Raw genomic sequence first — 17,320 nt, forward strand, 5'->3', positions numbered from 1 at the left:
TATATAGAGCTGTGAGTATATTTAGCTAGAATTGATGCCTACCGAAAGCAGACATCTGCTACAAAATGAGGGGTGAGTCCCTTGTGCTATAAAAGACATCCTTACAGTGTTCCTAAAATGTGAAATTTCAACAGCACGCTTCGTGCAACGAAAGACAAAGCCGAGAGCTTGAGTTTAGTATGCAAAACATACACGTGTGCGTAGTTTTACACTTGTTTTCACTCGACAGTGTGATCTGCAAAGGTAAGCGATGTTATTTCCATGGCAAAGGTGAGAGAGTAAACCAGTTGCACGACAACAATGAACGTGACAAAGTACCACGTACAGGACGGATATTTAATCATTTTCAGTGAGACTCCAACAACATAAGCATTCTACATGATGCTCACATGACAGCACTTCAGGCAAAAAGAAACACGTACACTCACTTTACATCGGAAACCAGTGAAAACTAGAGATGAAGTAAGCTCAAGCAACAGACCAGCTTTCAGCAAGCAAGGAAATGATGTTCGTCATTGCAGACCTGCGCTGACGAACAAACGAAAAATACGGCCTGAATGATTCTGTGGTGAGGATGATGGCTAACTGTATAAATGAACTGAAGAGAAAAAGTTGAACTCCAGTTGAAATTTGATATAGTTGATATAGTTGACTTTTTGATATAGTTGATATTTGATTTTGATATAGAGGGGAATGCAAAATGGAAAAGGTATCCTGTGTAGTGCCTAATATAAGATCTATTCTTCTAAGCCCCGCTTTCCCAAAAAGGTGTTAAGTGACACAACCTAATAATCTAATATATTTTTCTTTGGGGAGCATAGAAATTCCTACCACTCAGTAGAGTCCCAAGAGGGGGGTGTCAGACCACACAGGAGAATAACTGATGCTTTTTTGGGGTGTAAGAGATCAATTAACACTCACCAATGTTATGAATGGCTATCAGACTCCAAAAACAGTCTTGCTTCTTTGAGGAGTATATAAAACCGTGAGAACACACGTTTGAAAGTGCAGCATAGCTGCTGAGCAGATACAAATTTCTGTAAACACAACACAGCCATCAGCTTGTCCTTTTGCACTGCAAGCGGTAGCTACGAAGAGACGGCAACCCCTAATATCGCCATTTAAAGAAGAAAGTTATTGTTTGGTACATCCTGCTCTTGTTAACATAATTTTGGAGTCATTTATAAAAACAGAATAGCCTCATAACAAGTTGGGGACAAAATTACCCGGGATCGACCACTTTTTTCATCGTTACAGCAAAAACTGCACAGGAAAATAATGTGCACATAGGCTGTTGACACATCTCGAATTCGCCAAACTTCGATAATCACAACTTTGTAAATGACGACCAGTGTCAATACCTCCCAGCTTCTTAAGCAAAGTACTGCTCTATTTAAGGCAGCTTTTACAGAGGCTACGACTACTGGGCAAAATGAAGTTCAAGGTATTGAAACCCATTAAGTGTGATGTTCTGACAGGCGAATTCTTCGGAATGTTTTTAATCCTTGCTTTGACCTTGGTCTTGTCACAAGTGCATCAGTAGTGCACAGAATATTCTCAAAAGCAATATTATTTAGCGTTTAACTAGGCAGCCTATGGCAGAAGACACACGATTCACTCTAGTGTAAACATCCTTAAAAACTAAGAACATTTCATAGTTTGTGCATAAGACAAGGAATTCTGGTGATACTGTGACAAATAATGTCTGTGCTACACTTCTACATGCTATACTATACAGCTTCAGCAATGAACAAAAATGAGGAGAAAGACACAAACACTCACCAGGGCACCGGGCTCACAAGACAGGACAACTTTGGAGGAAAAGCAGCATCACAGAGATTTCTATGTAATCACTACAGTCTTACTCTTAAAAGGCACTAACATTATATTACAAGCCACAGGTATTCATATATGGTATCATACAGTGCAGTCCACTTATAACGATACCACATATAACGATATATCGGTTATAACGATGGGTCGACTTAACAGTCTCATTTTATGCATTGGGGCTATGGGGAAAAAAACCATATATAACGATATGTTATCCACCGCATATCGGATACAACGATGAAAAGTTTGCCGTGGACGGCATGTTTCATTCAGAATAATCGTAACATTTAGATTGATAAGTTCCTCTGAAACGAACTATGCCGAGACAAGACGAAAAGTTAGCGTAGGCGAGTACCTGCCGCCACTGCAGCACAGCACCGGCAGCGCGTCCCGGCCGTTCAAAAAGCCGAGGAGAGCATCGCGAGTTGGCGCGACGCGCTACAGATGGCGCCAGCTGTGTCACGTTTTGCGCCTCGCCGCGCGTCGACCGCGGAGAGGCTGAGAGAATTAAAAAAAAAAGCGAAAAGCAAAGCGCCGCGCTCCGCGGCTCCCCGCCTTCTACAACGGCAAGCTACTCGTAGATTGCCGAACGAACGCGGGAAAGAGAGAGAAAATAAAAAAAGCGAAAAGCAAAGCGGCGCAGCGGCATCGGGGCGGGGCCTCGTTGGCATTCCGGCTGTGTACCTCTGGCTGTGCTTTCTTCCTCCCACTGCTCCCACCCCGCCGTCGGTCAGTCTCTCTTCCTCAGCGAACCCGTGATGCGTTCTTCGGAGTAAGAAATAAAGTCTTGTTTTTGACATCCTACTATCTACAATATTTATTAATTGGTGAAAATAGCGAAATGAAGCCTGGAGCTACAAAAGGTACGTCCGGCGACGATTTTTTGGCGGCAGTCCAGATATAACGATCACCGGTTATAACGATCATATTTTTAGGTTTTCTCGATATCGTTATAAGTGGACTGCACTGTATATGGTATTCAATACCAAATATCAGAGGCACTAATTTGTGGCTAACTGCCATAAGAATATCTATTCTAACACAGCGGCAAATGAACCCAACACCTATGACATAAAAACTATGCAATATAATAAAAATGAAGGAGGTTTCAGAAAATAATAATCTATCACTCATACACAAATAGACAAGATAAACACAGTGCCGAACTCCAGGCAAAACACAACAGATGCAGTATTATTCTGCTTGTAATTGGAGATCATGTGCAACGAAATGTGGAACTTTCTTTGAAATATACATATTGCAAAACATACCATTATAAAAAACATACCATTTCAACACATGCAAGCATACGCTGTCCACCGGACCTCATATCTCAAAGCCAGGACTTGGCGTTTACAATTGGGCTTCTCTTACATGCAAAAGCATTTCTTATTCTCAATCAAAAATGAAGACACGAAAGATAGCCACACACTTATTATCAAAATGTGCTAAATATTCTTAACACTACTCTTTCACCTTTCATGACACCTGAAGAAGCTTGCTGAGTAGATCTGGCATTAGTAGGTGTAACGTAGAAAATAATTTCGCTAAAACGCTTATAAATGCACACTATAAGCAGAGTCACGGGTAGTGAGATATCGCCTATGACATGCCTTTGAGCTATTGCTGCTCTTCTGGTCGTCTTGCTATCCTGCCTCTCCGATATAATTTGTTCCAACAATTATCAAGCGGTTTTCTGTCATATGCCTTTGTCTTCAAGATCAGTTGCAGCCCTCAAGGTCAGTCCACCGTGTCGCCTCACCTCGGAGGTCATGCTATAAGCGCATTGTCATTGGTTTCTCTCACCACATAACACGACCATCTTGCCACTCACTTAATTTCTCTATTTTTGGTCCTTCCAGTGAGCAATCACTAGCTGTGAAGACTTGGAAAAAAAAACACAGGCTGATGTCTGTCAGATTTATAATAGAATCTACATGGCAAATATTAAAAAGTGTCAGGGATACCAAAAACGCAAAAAATATCTCGGCAAACAAAAATTATTTGCTAGAACAGCAGGTCCTATATGTAACAAACCTGGAATAATATTTAGCCGGTGCGTTCACAAGGGCTTCGCATCACAGCTGGGCTGCTTTGCACTATATCATACACGAAACCTCGCCCTGTAAAGCCCTTTTGAGGCTCAAGGCACACACATGAAGTTACAAACTTGACAAAACGTCGACACAGGCGGCTGACAAACCCGGCTCACCAGCAAAAAGGTAGGCCTGAAATCGCGTAAGTGCTGCAGTGATTGTACTGGAATGTAGGAAACGCAGGTTTTAACCTTCACTGTTGAAAGCACTAGCTGCAAAAGCTGTTTTTATTTTTTTCCCTCTTCTCCCATTTCTCAACTGATATCTAGAAAGGCGTACTAAGCGACGGTCGTCTTAGGAGCATGGCAGAGGGGACAACTGTGACGGTGCATGACGTCTTGCTTGTAAGCGCTGTGTCTGCACAGCGAACAGGTCCACTGCTGGCTTGGGTCTCTCAGCACTCGGCTGGTAGCTGTGCAAATAGGCAGCTTGCTCCCACAACTTGAACAGGTGGTTGTCCTTCGAGCAAATAAAAGAGTCGCGTAATCTGTTGACACATTTCAACAAGCCGGGAGCCATCAGACTGGCTCCAATGCAAGGCACACAACAACACAGAAAGCACACGATGTGAAGGTCTCTGTTGTGCTCGGTTTTGCAACATCCGGTTGACATGTGAAATGAACACGAGGCGTTTTGTAACTCGCTGTCTCGGGTCCTTGCATTATGTTTAAAAGCTATAGTAGAGTTACTGCTTACACAATGACGCTGGGCCTCAAACAAATTTTCGTCACTCTTGGGTTTTTAAGAGGACATCAAAGCAAAAAAACTATTTTTCTCATGTTGGTAAACTACCCTTTCACCATACCAAAACACGACATTTGCTACAAGAAGGCGCTCGGCAGGCGAGAGAGCATGCAAAAAGAAAATGCGGGCGGCGACACCAGCTCGAAGTTCCCGCGCCAGTAGCCACGACATCTTACATTTTCATTGAGCCCACTGGGCCCGGCACAATTCATTATTGCTAAAAATGAACTACATTGTGTGCTGAGAGAGCCAGATACTTAATATATCATGGGCCAGGAAATGTAGTTCAGCCTACGTGGCCAAAATACGAAAAAAAAGAAAAAAACCTTTGAAATCCGTGACACCACCATTGCAGATTTTGGCATAAAGTTTAAAATTAACGCATTTGGCATTGATATTCAAGTCTATTAATAAATCTCTGTTGGTGAAATTAACGACACTAAAATTTTCAGAGTACAATTTACCAGTATATCGTAATTTGTTGCTTCCCTTTAGTGTTCCTTCAGGACATGCATAAAAGACGCAAGTGCATCAGTTTTCAGCTTGTGGTTGTGCATTCAAATATCAGCCTTCTACAGCCACCTTTCATTTACTCAAGAAGGCACCAATTAAAAGATGCCTACAAAGGCAGGGATTTGAATATACAGTGCCCAAGTTTAGAAGCAAGGTGTGGTAGGTAAGTGAGAGCACAATCAATACTACTCAGCACAATCACGATGTGAAGTTGCCGGCTGTGTGCTAGTAGCCCTACCCGTAGACGGTATTCAGGACAGATAATGTTTATGGACAAAGAACAGACGGACGATTCTGAATTCCCAGTATTACATCCACGAAAAGATACAGCAGCTCGTCTGGAACGCAGGCATGTTAATTATCCATTGTTACTCAACCACCGAGCCCTCCCTTCACACTCCTACCCAGCTGCATTGTCATTCTGCTTTGACTTGAATGCCTTGTTCTACCTGATTACTTTATCATGCAAGTGATAAGTATTGTTCGCTTCAGATTTTTCTCTACAAATACATGGCAATGACATCACCATTTCGCTCTGCCTACATTCTGACAAGTTTCATCAATTTTTGGGTACTTATACGAAAAATGTAAGGAATGGGTGAATTAATCTGACTCGAACAGAGACCAAATATCTAATACCAAAAAAAAAAGCAGTGCACATACATGGGAGTGTCAACTGCTGATGGTAGAGCCACTAATTCAATCATTCGTGGCAATTTTTTTGCCAGGTACTGGTAGTTGATGGGAGAGCTTTTTTATTCTGGCCATTAGGCACATTTGTTTTTCTACAGCTGTGTGCTACAAAGCGTTGCGCTGGTTGTCTTGCTTCACCGTCACAAGTGCTTCCTGCACATGCTTGCAGCAGCGTCCGAGAGGCTTGTTCTTCTCCATTGCGAAAATTCAAGTAGTTCATGGCGGGATGCATGTTTGTTCCTAAACGGGTGATGCCGCAATAGTCGCTGTTGTGCGACCAAATTTTCACATGTGTTGCCAAGCTACAAGGCTTTTTGTGATCTCATATAGCACGAAGTACTGAAGGATACCCTTCAAAGCCAGCATGGCTCAGACATCGAAGTTAGAAGGGCAGCAAGTTTACCGACTGCGCTGACAAACTTCCGTTGTAGAAAGCGCTCGCCTGCATGTTTCTTTTCCAAGTTGTGGAAATATATGTGCCCTTTAATGCCAGAAATAGGCAGACAAAATAACATTTTAAACCAATAACATTTTAAATATCGTGCATATAGGCCCAATAAATTTTAACATTTGCTGGGCTTATATGCATTTGGCCTATGTTGCGTTTAAAAATATACTTGTAATGTGACACTGAGGTTTACACTGAGAAGTAGCGAGGCTGAGGTGCTTCAACTGCCACTCGTTAGTATCAATACGTTGCATTGCCTCAAAGCTATTAATAGCTGCCGTTCCGTGGATTCGCGGCGAAATCGGGATCTGGAACTGGCACATGGCACCCGAAGTTTCCGAATTAATCAAACTGGTGCAGGCCGCCGCTTCAAATTATCCACTCAAACTTGCATGGCAAATACGGGACCGCGAAAATCCTTCAAATTAAGCGAGGTTTCAAAATAACCGAGTTCGAATTAACGAGGTTTTACTGTACTTCATGTAAGCTGTAAAACACATATCAGATTTCTCTAGTCCCGATTCTCCAACAGATGCAGTATACTGAACCATGTTGTGCTCTTCATGTAGGTTTACCTGTTTGCAAACTTCATTTGCAGGCATTTTATTTGACAACTTCTGAATGTCCTGTCAAAGAAGCTTAACGCCCCAAAATTAATTTCCGCTTCCAATGATCGGTAGAATTAACCTGTATATAAGCTCAATCCTTCACAGAGATGTTCACACAACACAGTTAGCTGAAGTTATAGTACAGTAATCATTAATCTAGTCACTAACAAACACAAATATGACATTGACAATTCGGCACACTTTTGTAGTTTTTGAGCCACATTCCTTTGTGGGCGCCAAAATGCCAACTTCCTCAATGCATTTGTCAGTGACTAGATTTACAAGGGCCATACTCTCGCGAAAACCCTTGCCTGAGTAAGTTTAAGTTCACACCATACCATTCTGAAACGGCCGATTCACAGTTTGGGCATTCGTTCTTCACATTCCTCGAATCATTTCTAGAATGCCTGAAAGAGACAAAAAATGGGGCCCTCAACAACAGGATGTCACATAAATTTTACTAGATTAAGTTACTACAAGAAAACTGTATCACAAAGTGCTGTTAAACCTCAACATAACCAACAGAGCATTCTATAATTTTCTCATTGCCGAAATCAAACTGCCTACCCTTTTTTTATGCTGAAAGACTGAATCCGCATTTTATTTCTTTTTTTTAACTCTATGATAATTTTTGTTTACTTCTACTATAGATGCCATAAAGTGAGTGAGTGTTCATTGCCGGCATGAGCTTGAATTGGGCAAACACTGCCCCACAAAATCAGTGATGTGCTTTGGCATTTATACCACCTTGTTCAACTCAGCCTGCTCTATAATAAATCAACCAATTTCATTAATACGGTCACAATCGAATAAACAAAAGTCGACCGTACATAGTAATTGAGCATGAAAACAGCCCTAATTCTTGCTTGTTTGAACTAACAATTAGCACAAATTAACACGCCAATAAAAACAACACACATTTTGCCTTCACTACTACAGAGCAGATGTGCCATCTCAGAGGACCAACGCTAAACTTGCAGAGTCGGAGACCTCACAGTTAGCACTGTTGATAGAAAAAATTCCGCACATCCCACGTACCTTGGAAACCGACGTTACGCGAAGCATGCGGAGGGAAAGTGACCTCTTAATTTTTTTATAGGTCTGTTCGGTTCCCCTGCACCACATGAACCCTTTCACGAGATGCTGCACCTTACCATTCGTTTCAGCGGTGCAGCATTGACGACCTCTGAACCCTGCTGTTCGTTTCAAAAGGTGCAGAAGAGGTGCAGCACTGGTTCACGATTTTCCTGCACCTCCTACGCTGACGGTGCTGGCTGGGTGCAGCCGTGCGTGCAGCTAAGCCGACGACGCAGCACTTGGGCGTAGGCGCCGTACCCGCCTCTACTAACGCAGTGTGTTTTGCCAAGATGTTTGCGCCTCATAAACTGTCCGCATGTGCAAATCGCCATCGGTCAGTGTTAGCTGAGCGGTGTAAATTAAGCGAACAGAAATAAGCCCTGCGCCTTGTTGGCACATCGTCATTCGTTTAGGGTGCCTTGCTTTGCCTGCACTGCCGAACCCTTACTGCACAATTTCTGAACTTCGCGTGCACAGCCGTGAACCGGTTCAGACTGGTGCAGGTGAATCGAATGGACCTTATATGCACAAATGTTGCATGCACAGGCATATGTTGAACAGTTGCAGATACCTATATAAATAGCCAGTTGTTTGCACATGTGCAATGATACCAACAGGAACATGAGTATTAGCAACACCGGAAGCAATAAGCTTAAATGAATCGCTGGTGCTTGCGAGGATGGTAGCCGTGGTCACTGCTACATAGCTCAGCTTCATCGCATGGCACCTAACTACAATTGACATGATGGGTGTATCACAGCAGAGGAGTACATTTGCAATGTTTATGAAATTGAATAGACAGCACTGCAACCACAATTGACGGTTCATGAACATTAGGGTCTATTTGAAAAGTATTTCCAAGACCTGGCGTGGCACTGTGGTATAATCCTTGATTGCCACGCAGAACGCTGGGGTTCGATTCCTGCTCAGACCCTGACACTTATTCTTAGCATTTGTAGGGTCAGGACTGCCGATGTCTGCCTTTTCTTAACACTCATGTGTTAAAATTGCTCATGTGTGTTGTCGCCGTTCCTGGGTAGATAAGATACCTGTCATATTCGTTATGAAAACGGTGTTATGTACCTTCCCATGCTAATTTTGGTTCACGCAAAGTTAAGGGGAATAGATGGATGACTGACGGACGGATAAATACATAGATTTTTATGAATGTAGAATTTTATGTAGAATGTAGAATTTTGCATAAAATTTTCGATAGAATAATCTAAATGCTTCGTACTTGAAAAATTCTGATTCCGACATGAACAATCCTTTATTATGGCAATACGTGAACGTATGCAAAGTATTTAGAAAATGGCAGGTTTTCAGTAACTACCGTATTTACTCGCATGATAGGCACACCCCCAATTTGGCCGCGAGAAATCAGATTTTTTTTTATTTCCGCACATAATTGGCACCCCTCCAGCTTTGCGGTGATCAGTAATTCTGTGCGTATTTGTATGGCCCTTTTACATTAACTGAAATGAGTAAAAAGAAAAGAAAAACTGCAGCAGCGCTGTGTCAGCTCTGCAGACTGGCCAAGTGAGGAAGAAGGGCATTGGTTTGTTTTTGTGCCGCAGCAACCTTTGCACCAGGATAGTTCCAGCCGGTAGCCTGGCCGCGTGCGCTCCGGAAGGTGCGATCGTGTCCTTGTCAAGTGCGCATTGAGCTTCCTGTCCGGGAAAGCGGCGTCGTTATTGCGTTTGCTAGCTCGTTCGTACATTTAAACATTTTCAGCCTTCCAGCAGGAGCTTTCACCTTTGCTGCCACTACGCGGACATGCACAAGGTCAGCAGACTTTTGTCACCGTTGATTTCCTGGCCGCGAACCTAAACATCGTATCACGCACGCTGCTTTTGGATCAGTCGCTTGAGCCCGATCTTTTCGGCGCCAAATCATGTTGCCGAGAACAAACTTTCCGTGACAACATGCCGAATTGTAGGCTAGCTAGGCCTAATCACGGTTGGTGCTTTTCGGTGGCGGTCGCCGGCGATCAAAGTTGCGGTTTCGTGCAGTCTTTTTGGTGGCTCTGCTTAAAGGGAAGGGGGCTTGGGTGGCGCTTGTAACACTCAAATGATAGTTCGTGATTCAACTGTTATGACTTGGATATGGGATGTGCACTCGTGAAATCGAACTATCGGTACCGCTCAGCACACAAAATTTCAATCGTGATAATGTGCGTACTCTAGGTGGCCTGAAACGTAATAGGCGAATTTCTGCAATGGCACTTTCTTTACATAGAGTTTTTCTTTATCCTGCATACATTTCATTGGTAACGCTGATCTTTCGATGTTAATCTTTGGAAATTTGAATGCACACCGCATTGTGTGCCTCGATTCTCGGAAACGCGAGAATGCCTGCTCAACACCTTTTGCGCAAGTGTAGCCTACGAAGAAAGTTGTTTCGACTGTAGTGCGGATGTTGGTGACTTCGGCGACCTACATTATCAACAGATCTACGCTATAGTCGGAAATAAAATTTTCGGAAATTTTACCACGCGTAATAAGCACACCCTAAACTTGGAGCTAGATTTTCTAGACATAAAAGTGTGCCTATTATGCAAGTAGATATGGTACTTTTTGATCCATGCTTTTCCTTTTTTATTAAATTTGGTGAAGCTTGTGAGCCCATTCTGTTGCTTTAAAGCTTTTAATACATTAAATCCTACAACAAGTGTCAGGACACCTAAAGCACTTGTTAAATCGAATAAGGCTAAGACATCTTTTTTTTACCCCTGCTGCTCACTTTGAAAAATAGTAAACCTTTTTCTAACTTCAGGTTTATTTAGTATATCGAGGTTTGACTACAGGGGATCGGTTTGAAGGCCATCAGATCTAGTTTGGACTTACTTGGTAAATATATCCACTGCTAGTTGCTCGAATGCCTGCCTCTCGTCGGCACTCAAAGTTGACAGGGACTCCAACTTTGCGAAAGCCTTAGAACAGGTTCCGAAGGAACGATTTGCACAGCTTGTGAGTGCTGCATTAAACAAATGTAGGAGATGAGTTGTTGGCTGACATATTCTTTATTATGAGGTGACTCATTAGCCAGCTGTAAGTTTTCTTTTTATTAGTTTCACTCAAAGGGAAATGTATGACTTTTTAGTTCTGCTCCAGCTTACAAGTCCTCCTTGATACTTCGGTTCTCGGGACATGCCGCTGTTGAAAAAAATCTCATTTGAACTTTACCACGCATTCCAATATTTAGACTGCAGTTCAGTGCTGAAGTTAGGTTAGTACAAGACCAATATAATGGATTCAATATAACGAACTTCAATACTATAAAACAATTCCCATATAGCTATGTATTTAACTTTTTGTATTCATGTCCATACAACATGTACTTTTGATCACAATAAAGGAAAGTCTGATTATTCTTATTTATGTGAAACGTTTTTGCTGCTGCTGGAAAGAAAGGCCAAGAAAATACATTGAAAATTATGCAGATGCTAGCCCTGAAATTAAATTACATTTGCTTCTTGAAATGCAGCTACAGCCACTATATAAGCTTCACAACTTCCCTTGCTCGTATTGCAGGACTATTAATTCAATTTAGGTTATTGCCGGATTTCCAGATGCCCCTAGATTGTTGTGAAGAGGCTTCGTTGGCACAGCAACCAAACGTAAGTCTCGTCGCCAGCTCTCGGAAACGACAAATTTGTTTTTGACAATACTAAATTACTTATTCTTTTGTTCTTTTCTATATATACGTTATTTTTTTATGACTCCTATGTAAAAAAGAGAAAAGAAGCTATCTTCAATTACATTTCACGTATATACAATGAAGCTTCAATAGAATGAAGTATCTACATTTTATCAAGACTTTACAGTATTTTATATTGACTGCTGTCAATATGTGAATGATAGGTCAAGCAGAACACAGGTGTTGTGCTTACCTAAAAGTGCATATATTTCAGACCCATCTAGGATGTCTTCATATTCTCTCAAATTGAGAGCAGTCCTCATTGAAGCATCAACAAAGCCTGCAAGCAAACAAATATATATATTATATACTGTTCTTCATTTTAAAGCACTTGTAAAGCTGTGCAAAGACTTCACAAAGAGTCTTACACAAATTTCACTAGGCGTTTTGAAGCAATACCTCTCATTTGAACTGATTCCTTTCCTCGCATTCATTGCATTAAGAAGGCAATCTCTGTGATAATGATGGCAAGCAATTAAATGACGCCGATGAAATGAACAGAAACAGTTTTTAAGTATAAATATGTCACACAAGTAGTAGAACCTACCCTACTTTAAGATTTGACATTTTTGTTAAACAGCAGGTCAGAAACCATGGTTTTGATTCTCCAATTCTGCAAGGACCCTTTTTGCTGGACAAACTTTTAGGTACATAAAGGTAGCATATGCAGTAACTATACTTTTTTGCCAACGTGCAGCACCACATTTTTTTCCAGGTGGCGGTTCTTGATGAGAGGACATGCCCACACCCACACTCTGGTGATTCACCAATCAACACAAAGAAATCGCTGTACTATTGCCCCCTGAAATATCTACCTATCTCTTACATTAACCTGTTGGGGCCCAATAGTGTGTATACTGTCAAACCTTCAGCATGCAGCAAAAGAAACTTGAGCAGCAAATTAATTATCCAGACTAGTGATGCAAAGGCTAACGAAGGCCTAGCAATTGTTTATCATGATTATTCAAAGCAAAGATAAGAGACAAAAGTTACAAATCAGTATTTTTCTTTACAAATTAAACAATTACCTGTTTTAAGTGCTACACTTGCGATTCTAACCATAATACAACTCTAATGTAAATTCTGACGTGTTGATTGCACATCTTATGTAATGCATTGGAAAAATTACCGCCGTCCAGACCACTGCTTGTTAGGGGTATTTGCAAAACACCAACAGATTCCCAGTATTTTTTTTCTTGACATACTAGGCATGTAACAACGTGAAGTGCTGCAACGAAAGGTTGCGACAGTAACATGAATCCTTATGTGATTTGTGAAACCAACGAGGTGTGGTAAGCACGAAATATATATATATACTTTTTGAGAAAAGAATACCTGTCAGTAAGGCATTCTGCAGTAATAAAGGACATAACAAACTGCGGACTCTTTGCACCAATTGGGAAAAAGCAGGAAGCCTGCACACTAGTTGCTGACCTAAAGCAGAAAGAAAACACTTCATGATGCTAATGTTTGTCACGACAGCCATTCAATAACATTGTGGTAGGTGACAACAGCGATAACGGCAAGCCTTCATCCGGGCTTTTCGGTCGGTTATTGCAGCGTATTTGCGGTGGAGCCACGCGCAAATTTGAGAAAGGTCAATTACAAAGTGAGTTCGAAAGAAACCAAATAAAATTACTCATTCATACACGACACAGACTTGCTCGGTCTCAAGTCATTGATATGTGGTGTTCAAATCCAAACATGGCTAGACAAACTGAAGCAAGACCAAAAGACAAATTAGTTGGTACGTACACATATTAAGAGCGTTCGAGCGCAAACTGAGACCGTGACGAAGAGTGAGGAAACGATGCGAGCACCACTATGAACTGAAATCTTTATGAGGCAAGATTAAACATATATACCCAGAACACATCACCTATTGCACATGCACCGCCTTAAGATTTCCAGCACACAAGCGTGGCTCTTAAAGGAAAGGGTTAGCAGTAGATACAGTGTGATGGTGCCAGGTATTGCAACTACAGGAGAGTGCGCATGTGCAGTACCAAATTCGCCATGCATGCACGAATAGCAAAATATTGATTCAATAATTATGATACAGGTAAATGTGTCGTATAAAAAATATCTTCATTGCATTTGCTATTAATTACAGAATGTACAAAATGAGTATGCAACAAAGCACAGCACTAACACATTATAGCAAAACTCAGGTCTTTCGGAATCAATTTTCTCCTGCATATGGCATACAAACATAAGCACACAGAAGCACCCTTTTATGTCAGTTATATTTCTCACAAGCCAATAAAATTAAATAGTTACATTATCTAAAGAAACATATCATAATTAACATATCCTAATTTCAGTGAAATGTGCCCTGAATAGACTAAAATTACACAGAAATGTATAGCTTATGCCCACTCGATTTGAAATATCAAAAAGTCTACCTTAGGTATAACGTTGACATAAAATGAAGTGCTGATCTTGATGATATACTAGTTCGCTAGGCCATGCGGACAGTGCACATGCAATGTTTTTATACCATTACAATTAATTATGCCTTTGATGCGGAGGTTCACGATGCATCACAGTGCAGTAATGAAAAAAAGAAAGCAAAATGTAGCCATTCAACACACCTTAAATCATTGTTGCTACCTTTTAAATTTTTTTTACCTGAAAAAATGTCAGCGCTCTACCGTCACTGCCGAATCACCATTGCTCGAGAGCGTCCGATCTCTTCTTCTTCCTCGCTCTTTCAGTCCGTGTTACAATATGATATTTCAGCGATGGTGATGTTTGGCGATATTTTTCAGATGCGAAGCAGCTTTTTTACTAGCCTGTGTAACGCTGTCTGCCCATGTATCCGTGCCAACGCACCACATCGCGTTCCCCTTTCACCGCAGTTGTGCAGTTGTTGAAACGATGTCAAGTAGGTAAAGTCGCAGCTGCCCGTTGACGTCACTCTCTCCCTCACCCGCAGCAGCTGCCGGCTCCTCCCAACACACCTAGGTGATCTTGTTCCTCCACCCGCTTGCAACACAATTCTCGCGCTTCACCCTCTGCACCGCCCGCAACGCTCGACCACACGTTGAGTGAAAACACTCTTTCAACCCGCCTATCAGATGAAACTTCCATGAAACCCAACCTGCCTCCCGTGTTTTTGCGTATCAAAGAAATGTTTACTTAAGAGAGGCTACACTGAGTTTCACTTAAAGCCAATCTTCCAGCAAACACGCTGATGCCTGTTTCAGCCGGGTCAACAGCGTGCGAACCGTTGTTGCTTCGCATCCCTTCAAGGTTCCCTTTGGGGAGATGGTTCATAATTTTTTTTCACTACAGATCAAAAAGCAAAGGCCACAATGGTATAAGAAATCACAAAATATTGTCATTAAGAGCACCAAATTCATATTAAATTCATGTAGCTTTTATAAAGCCATATTGAAAACACATAAACATGGTTCAGTTTATTGAAAAATATACTCGTATGTACGAAGTAAAGTTGCATAACGCTAAACTTGAGGTTAAGTCCAGTCACACAGCCACAGAATACATCAACTGACACAGGGCACTTATTACCTCGGTGATTCATTAATATCTAAGATAAATAAATAAGATGACTAAACAATTAAATATGTATGATAATTAACTGCACCGAGACATTGAATCTAAATTGAACATAGTCTCTCTCAAGCCATAGAAAAAAGATGTATAAGAACTACACACGACTCTTAGTGTATGAAAATCACTCAACAAAACTGCTGCCTAAATAGAATAACTGCCTCTAATCTGGCCGATTTTGTACTTGAATACTGCTATTCTCTCTCTCAGTAAATGCACCTCCTGTGAAACAAGACCTGTCTTCCTGATCTCTTCAGGTTCCATTTAATGACAGTAAGCCGTACACAACCACACAATAAACTACGGTTCATGAAAAGATTAAAGTCAACCATTAAAAAGCAAAAAATGAAGGAATCATAGGCCCTCCAGACAAAGTCCGGTCAAACAGGCACTAAATATCTCAATTGACATGAGGATCTTATTACCTCACTGACTATAGCAGATAAATAAACAGGAAGAATAAACCCTTAAATACACATGTTAAGGGGGCAGGCTGGTCTTAGACATCTTTTGTTTATTTCTTCAGTGATCTTGATCAAACTGCACAGGATTATACAGTTCTTTCTGTTGATTGCAAATATTTAAATAGTTTTCCTGTAACTCATCTTGTTCCTGAGATAAATTGAGTTCACCCACTATTGTTTAAAGCCCCCATAGAAAATAAATGCTTATTTAAGAGTGATATTGAAGATATTCCAACATAGACGTATGACTATAAAGTGAAGGTAAGCAAGAGTTTTTTTTGTTTCTAGGCCTTTCTTGGTTATTTTAGAGCAAAATGAACTATCCATTTTCAAAAGCAGTTGGAATTGTTTGACAATTTTGATGATTAATTATTTAAAGAAGCTTGTGCTCTAAGTTCTGCACCCATATTTGCATTCTACACACATACAGGTTTCCACTGAAAAAAAAATTATTGCTGTACTTGCCCTAGCTGCAGAGATATTGAGGCCTCAAAATTGAACAGTCATAAATTTACTTTTTTGAAAAAAATGGAAAAAAACTGAAAACACAAAGCTCCTATAAAAAGCAACAATCATGGTGCGCATGTTTTGCAATCCTCATAAAGGTGCTCATAAATTAATAGTAGAGCTTCTAACACAGGTGCCAGCCAAGTATAAAGAAGCCTTAGAAGTCAGTGCAGGTTATGCACCTTAACACCAAGAATCTGGACAGTTAGAATGACATTACAAAAAAATTACCACTTCCTGGTGTGTGAAAATTTGGAGAGAGATAGAAAAATACTTGCAGAAACTAAATATGTCAATTTTAAAAAAGGAATTTTTCGTCACTTTTGGTCCCAAAGACCAGTCTGCTGACTTAACTAGACTGTTTTGAACACCTCTTAATATCATCAATTACTGAACACAGCAACCAGACTTCTACGTCAATGTTGTGCAAACATGGGCGAATTGCATCCACAGTTTTTACAACATTTTGTTTATGTATTTTGTTTTTATGTGAGAAACCTAGCTGAAACTTCGTTCTACTTCTGCATTTGATACGTGGCAGGGGAGGCTAGCAAACACATAGAGAGATTACTCTTTTTGCAGTCTGTCTTTTTTGCCGTTCTTATACTAGAGTACTCTCATCCAGAATAACGAGCAGTTACTTGGAACTTTGCCTTCAGAGATAGGTTCCTCTGTGCAGACATGCACTAACATTCTTTTACTTGCTCTAAAATTTTTCCTTTTTCTTTGACGAGATGTTAAAACGAGAGCTGCCCAAACCTAACGCTTGTGGTCTGCGACATTTTGGACGAATGGCAGGCACTGATACCTTGAAGACATTCAGCGCCAGGACAACGGTCTTCCACTACTTGCATGAAGACATTCAAGTAATCCTGGTGTGACGTCCCCGCAAACACGGACTGAACCCCGCTCCTTTCAAGATGTTTACACTCGTTTCTTAAACCCACGCATAAAAAAAAGGAAAAGAAAACCTTTGGTGTAACGAATGGGCATTCCGGAGTGGAGTACCTGGAAGGATTATTTCTACTGTTCTCGCGGGTCCCCCCCACGCAAACACGAGGA

The 17,320-nt window shown here is 41.1% G+C and overlaps 1 protein-coding gene across 1 annotated transcript in view; it reads right to left on the reverse strand.

Moving 5' to 3' along the window:
* Positions 1-4,126: 4,126 nt before the first annotated feature.
* Oseg4 (intraflagellar transport protein Oseg4) overlaps positions 4,127-17,320 on the reverse strand; it is a 77,750-nt gene continuing 64,556 nt past the window's right edge. Inside the window, exons 30-33 of the mRNA XM_075886967.1 lie at positions 11,905-11,991; positions 10,859-10,988; positions 7,274-7,342; positions 4,127-4,388 (exon numbers count right to left, since the gene is read on the reverse strand). Coding sequence (XP_075743082.1) covers positions 4,208-4,388; positions 7,274-7,342; positions 10,859-10,988; positions 11,905-11,991 — 467 coding nt within the window. The 3' untranslated portion in view covers positions 4,127-4,207. The remainder of the gene's footprint in view (positions 4,389-7,273; positions 7,343-10,858; positions 10,989-11,904; positions 11,992-17,320) is intronic.

The sequence above is a fragment of the Rhipicephalus microplus genome, chromosome 2 (assembly GCF_043290135.1).
Source record: "Rhipicephalus microplus isolate Deutch F79 chromosome 2, USDA_Rmic, whole genome shotgun sequence".
Lineage (NCBI taxonomy): Eukaryota > Metazoa > Arthropoda > Arachnida > Ixodida > Ixodidae > Rhipicephalus > Rhipicephalus microplus.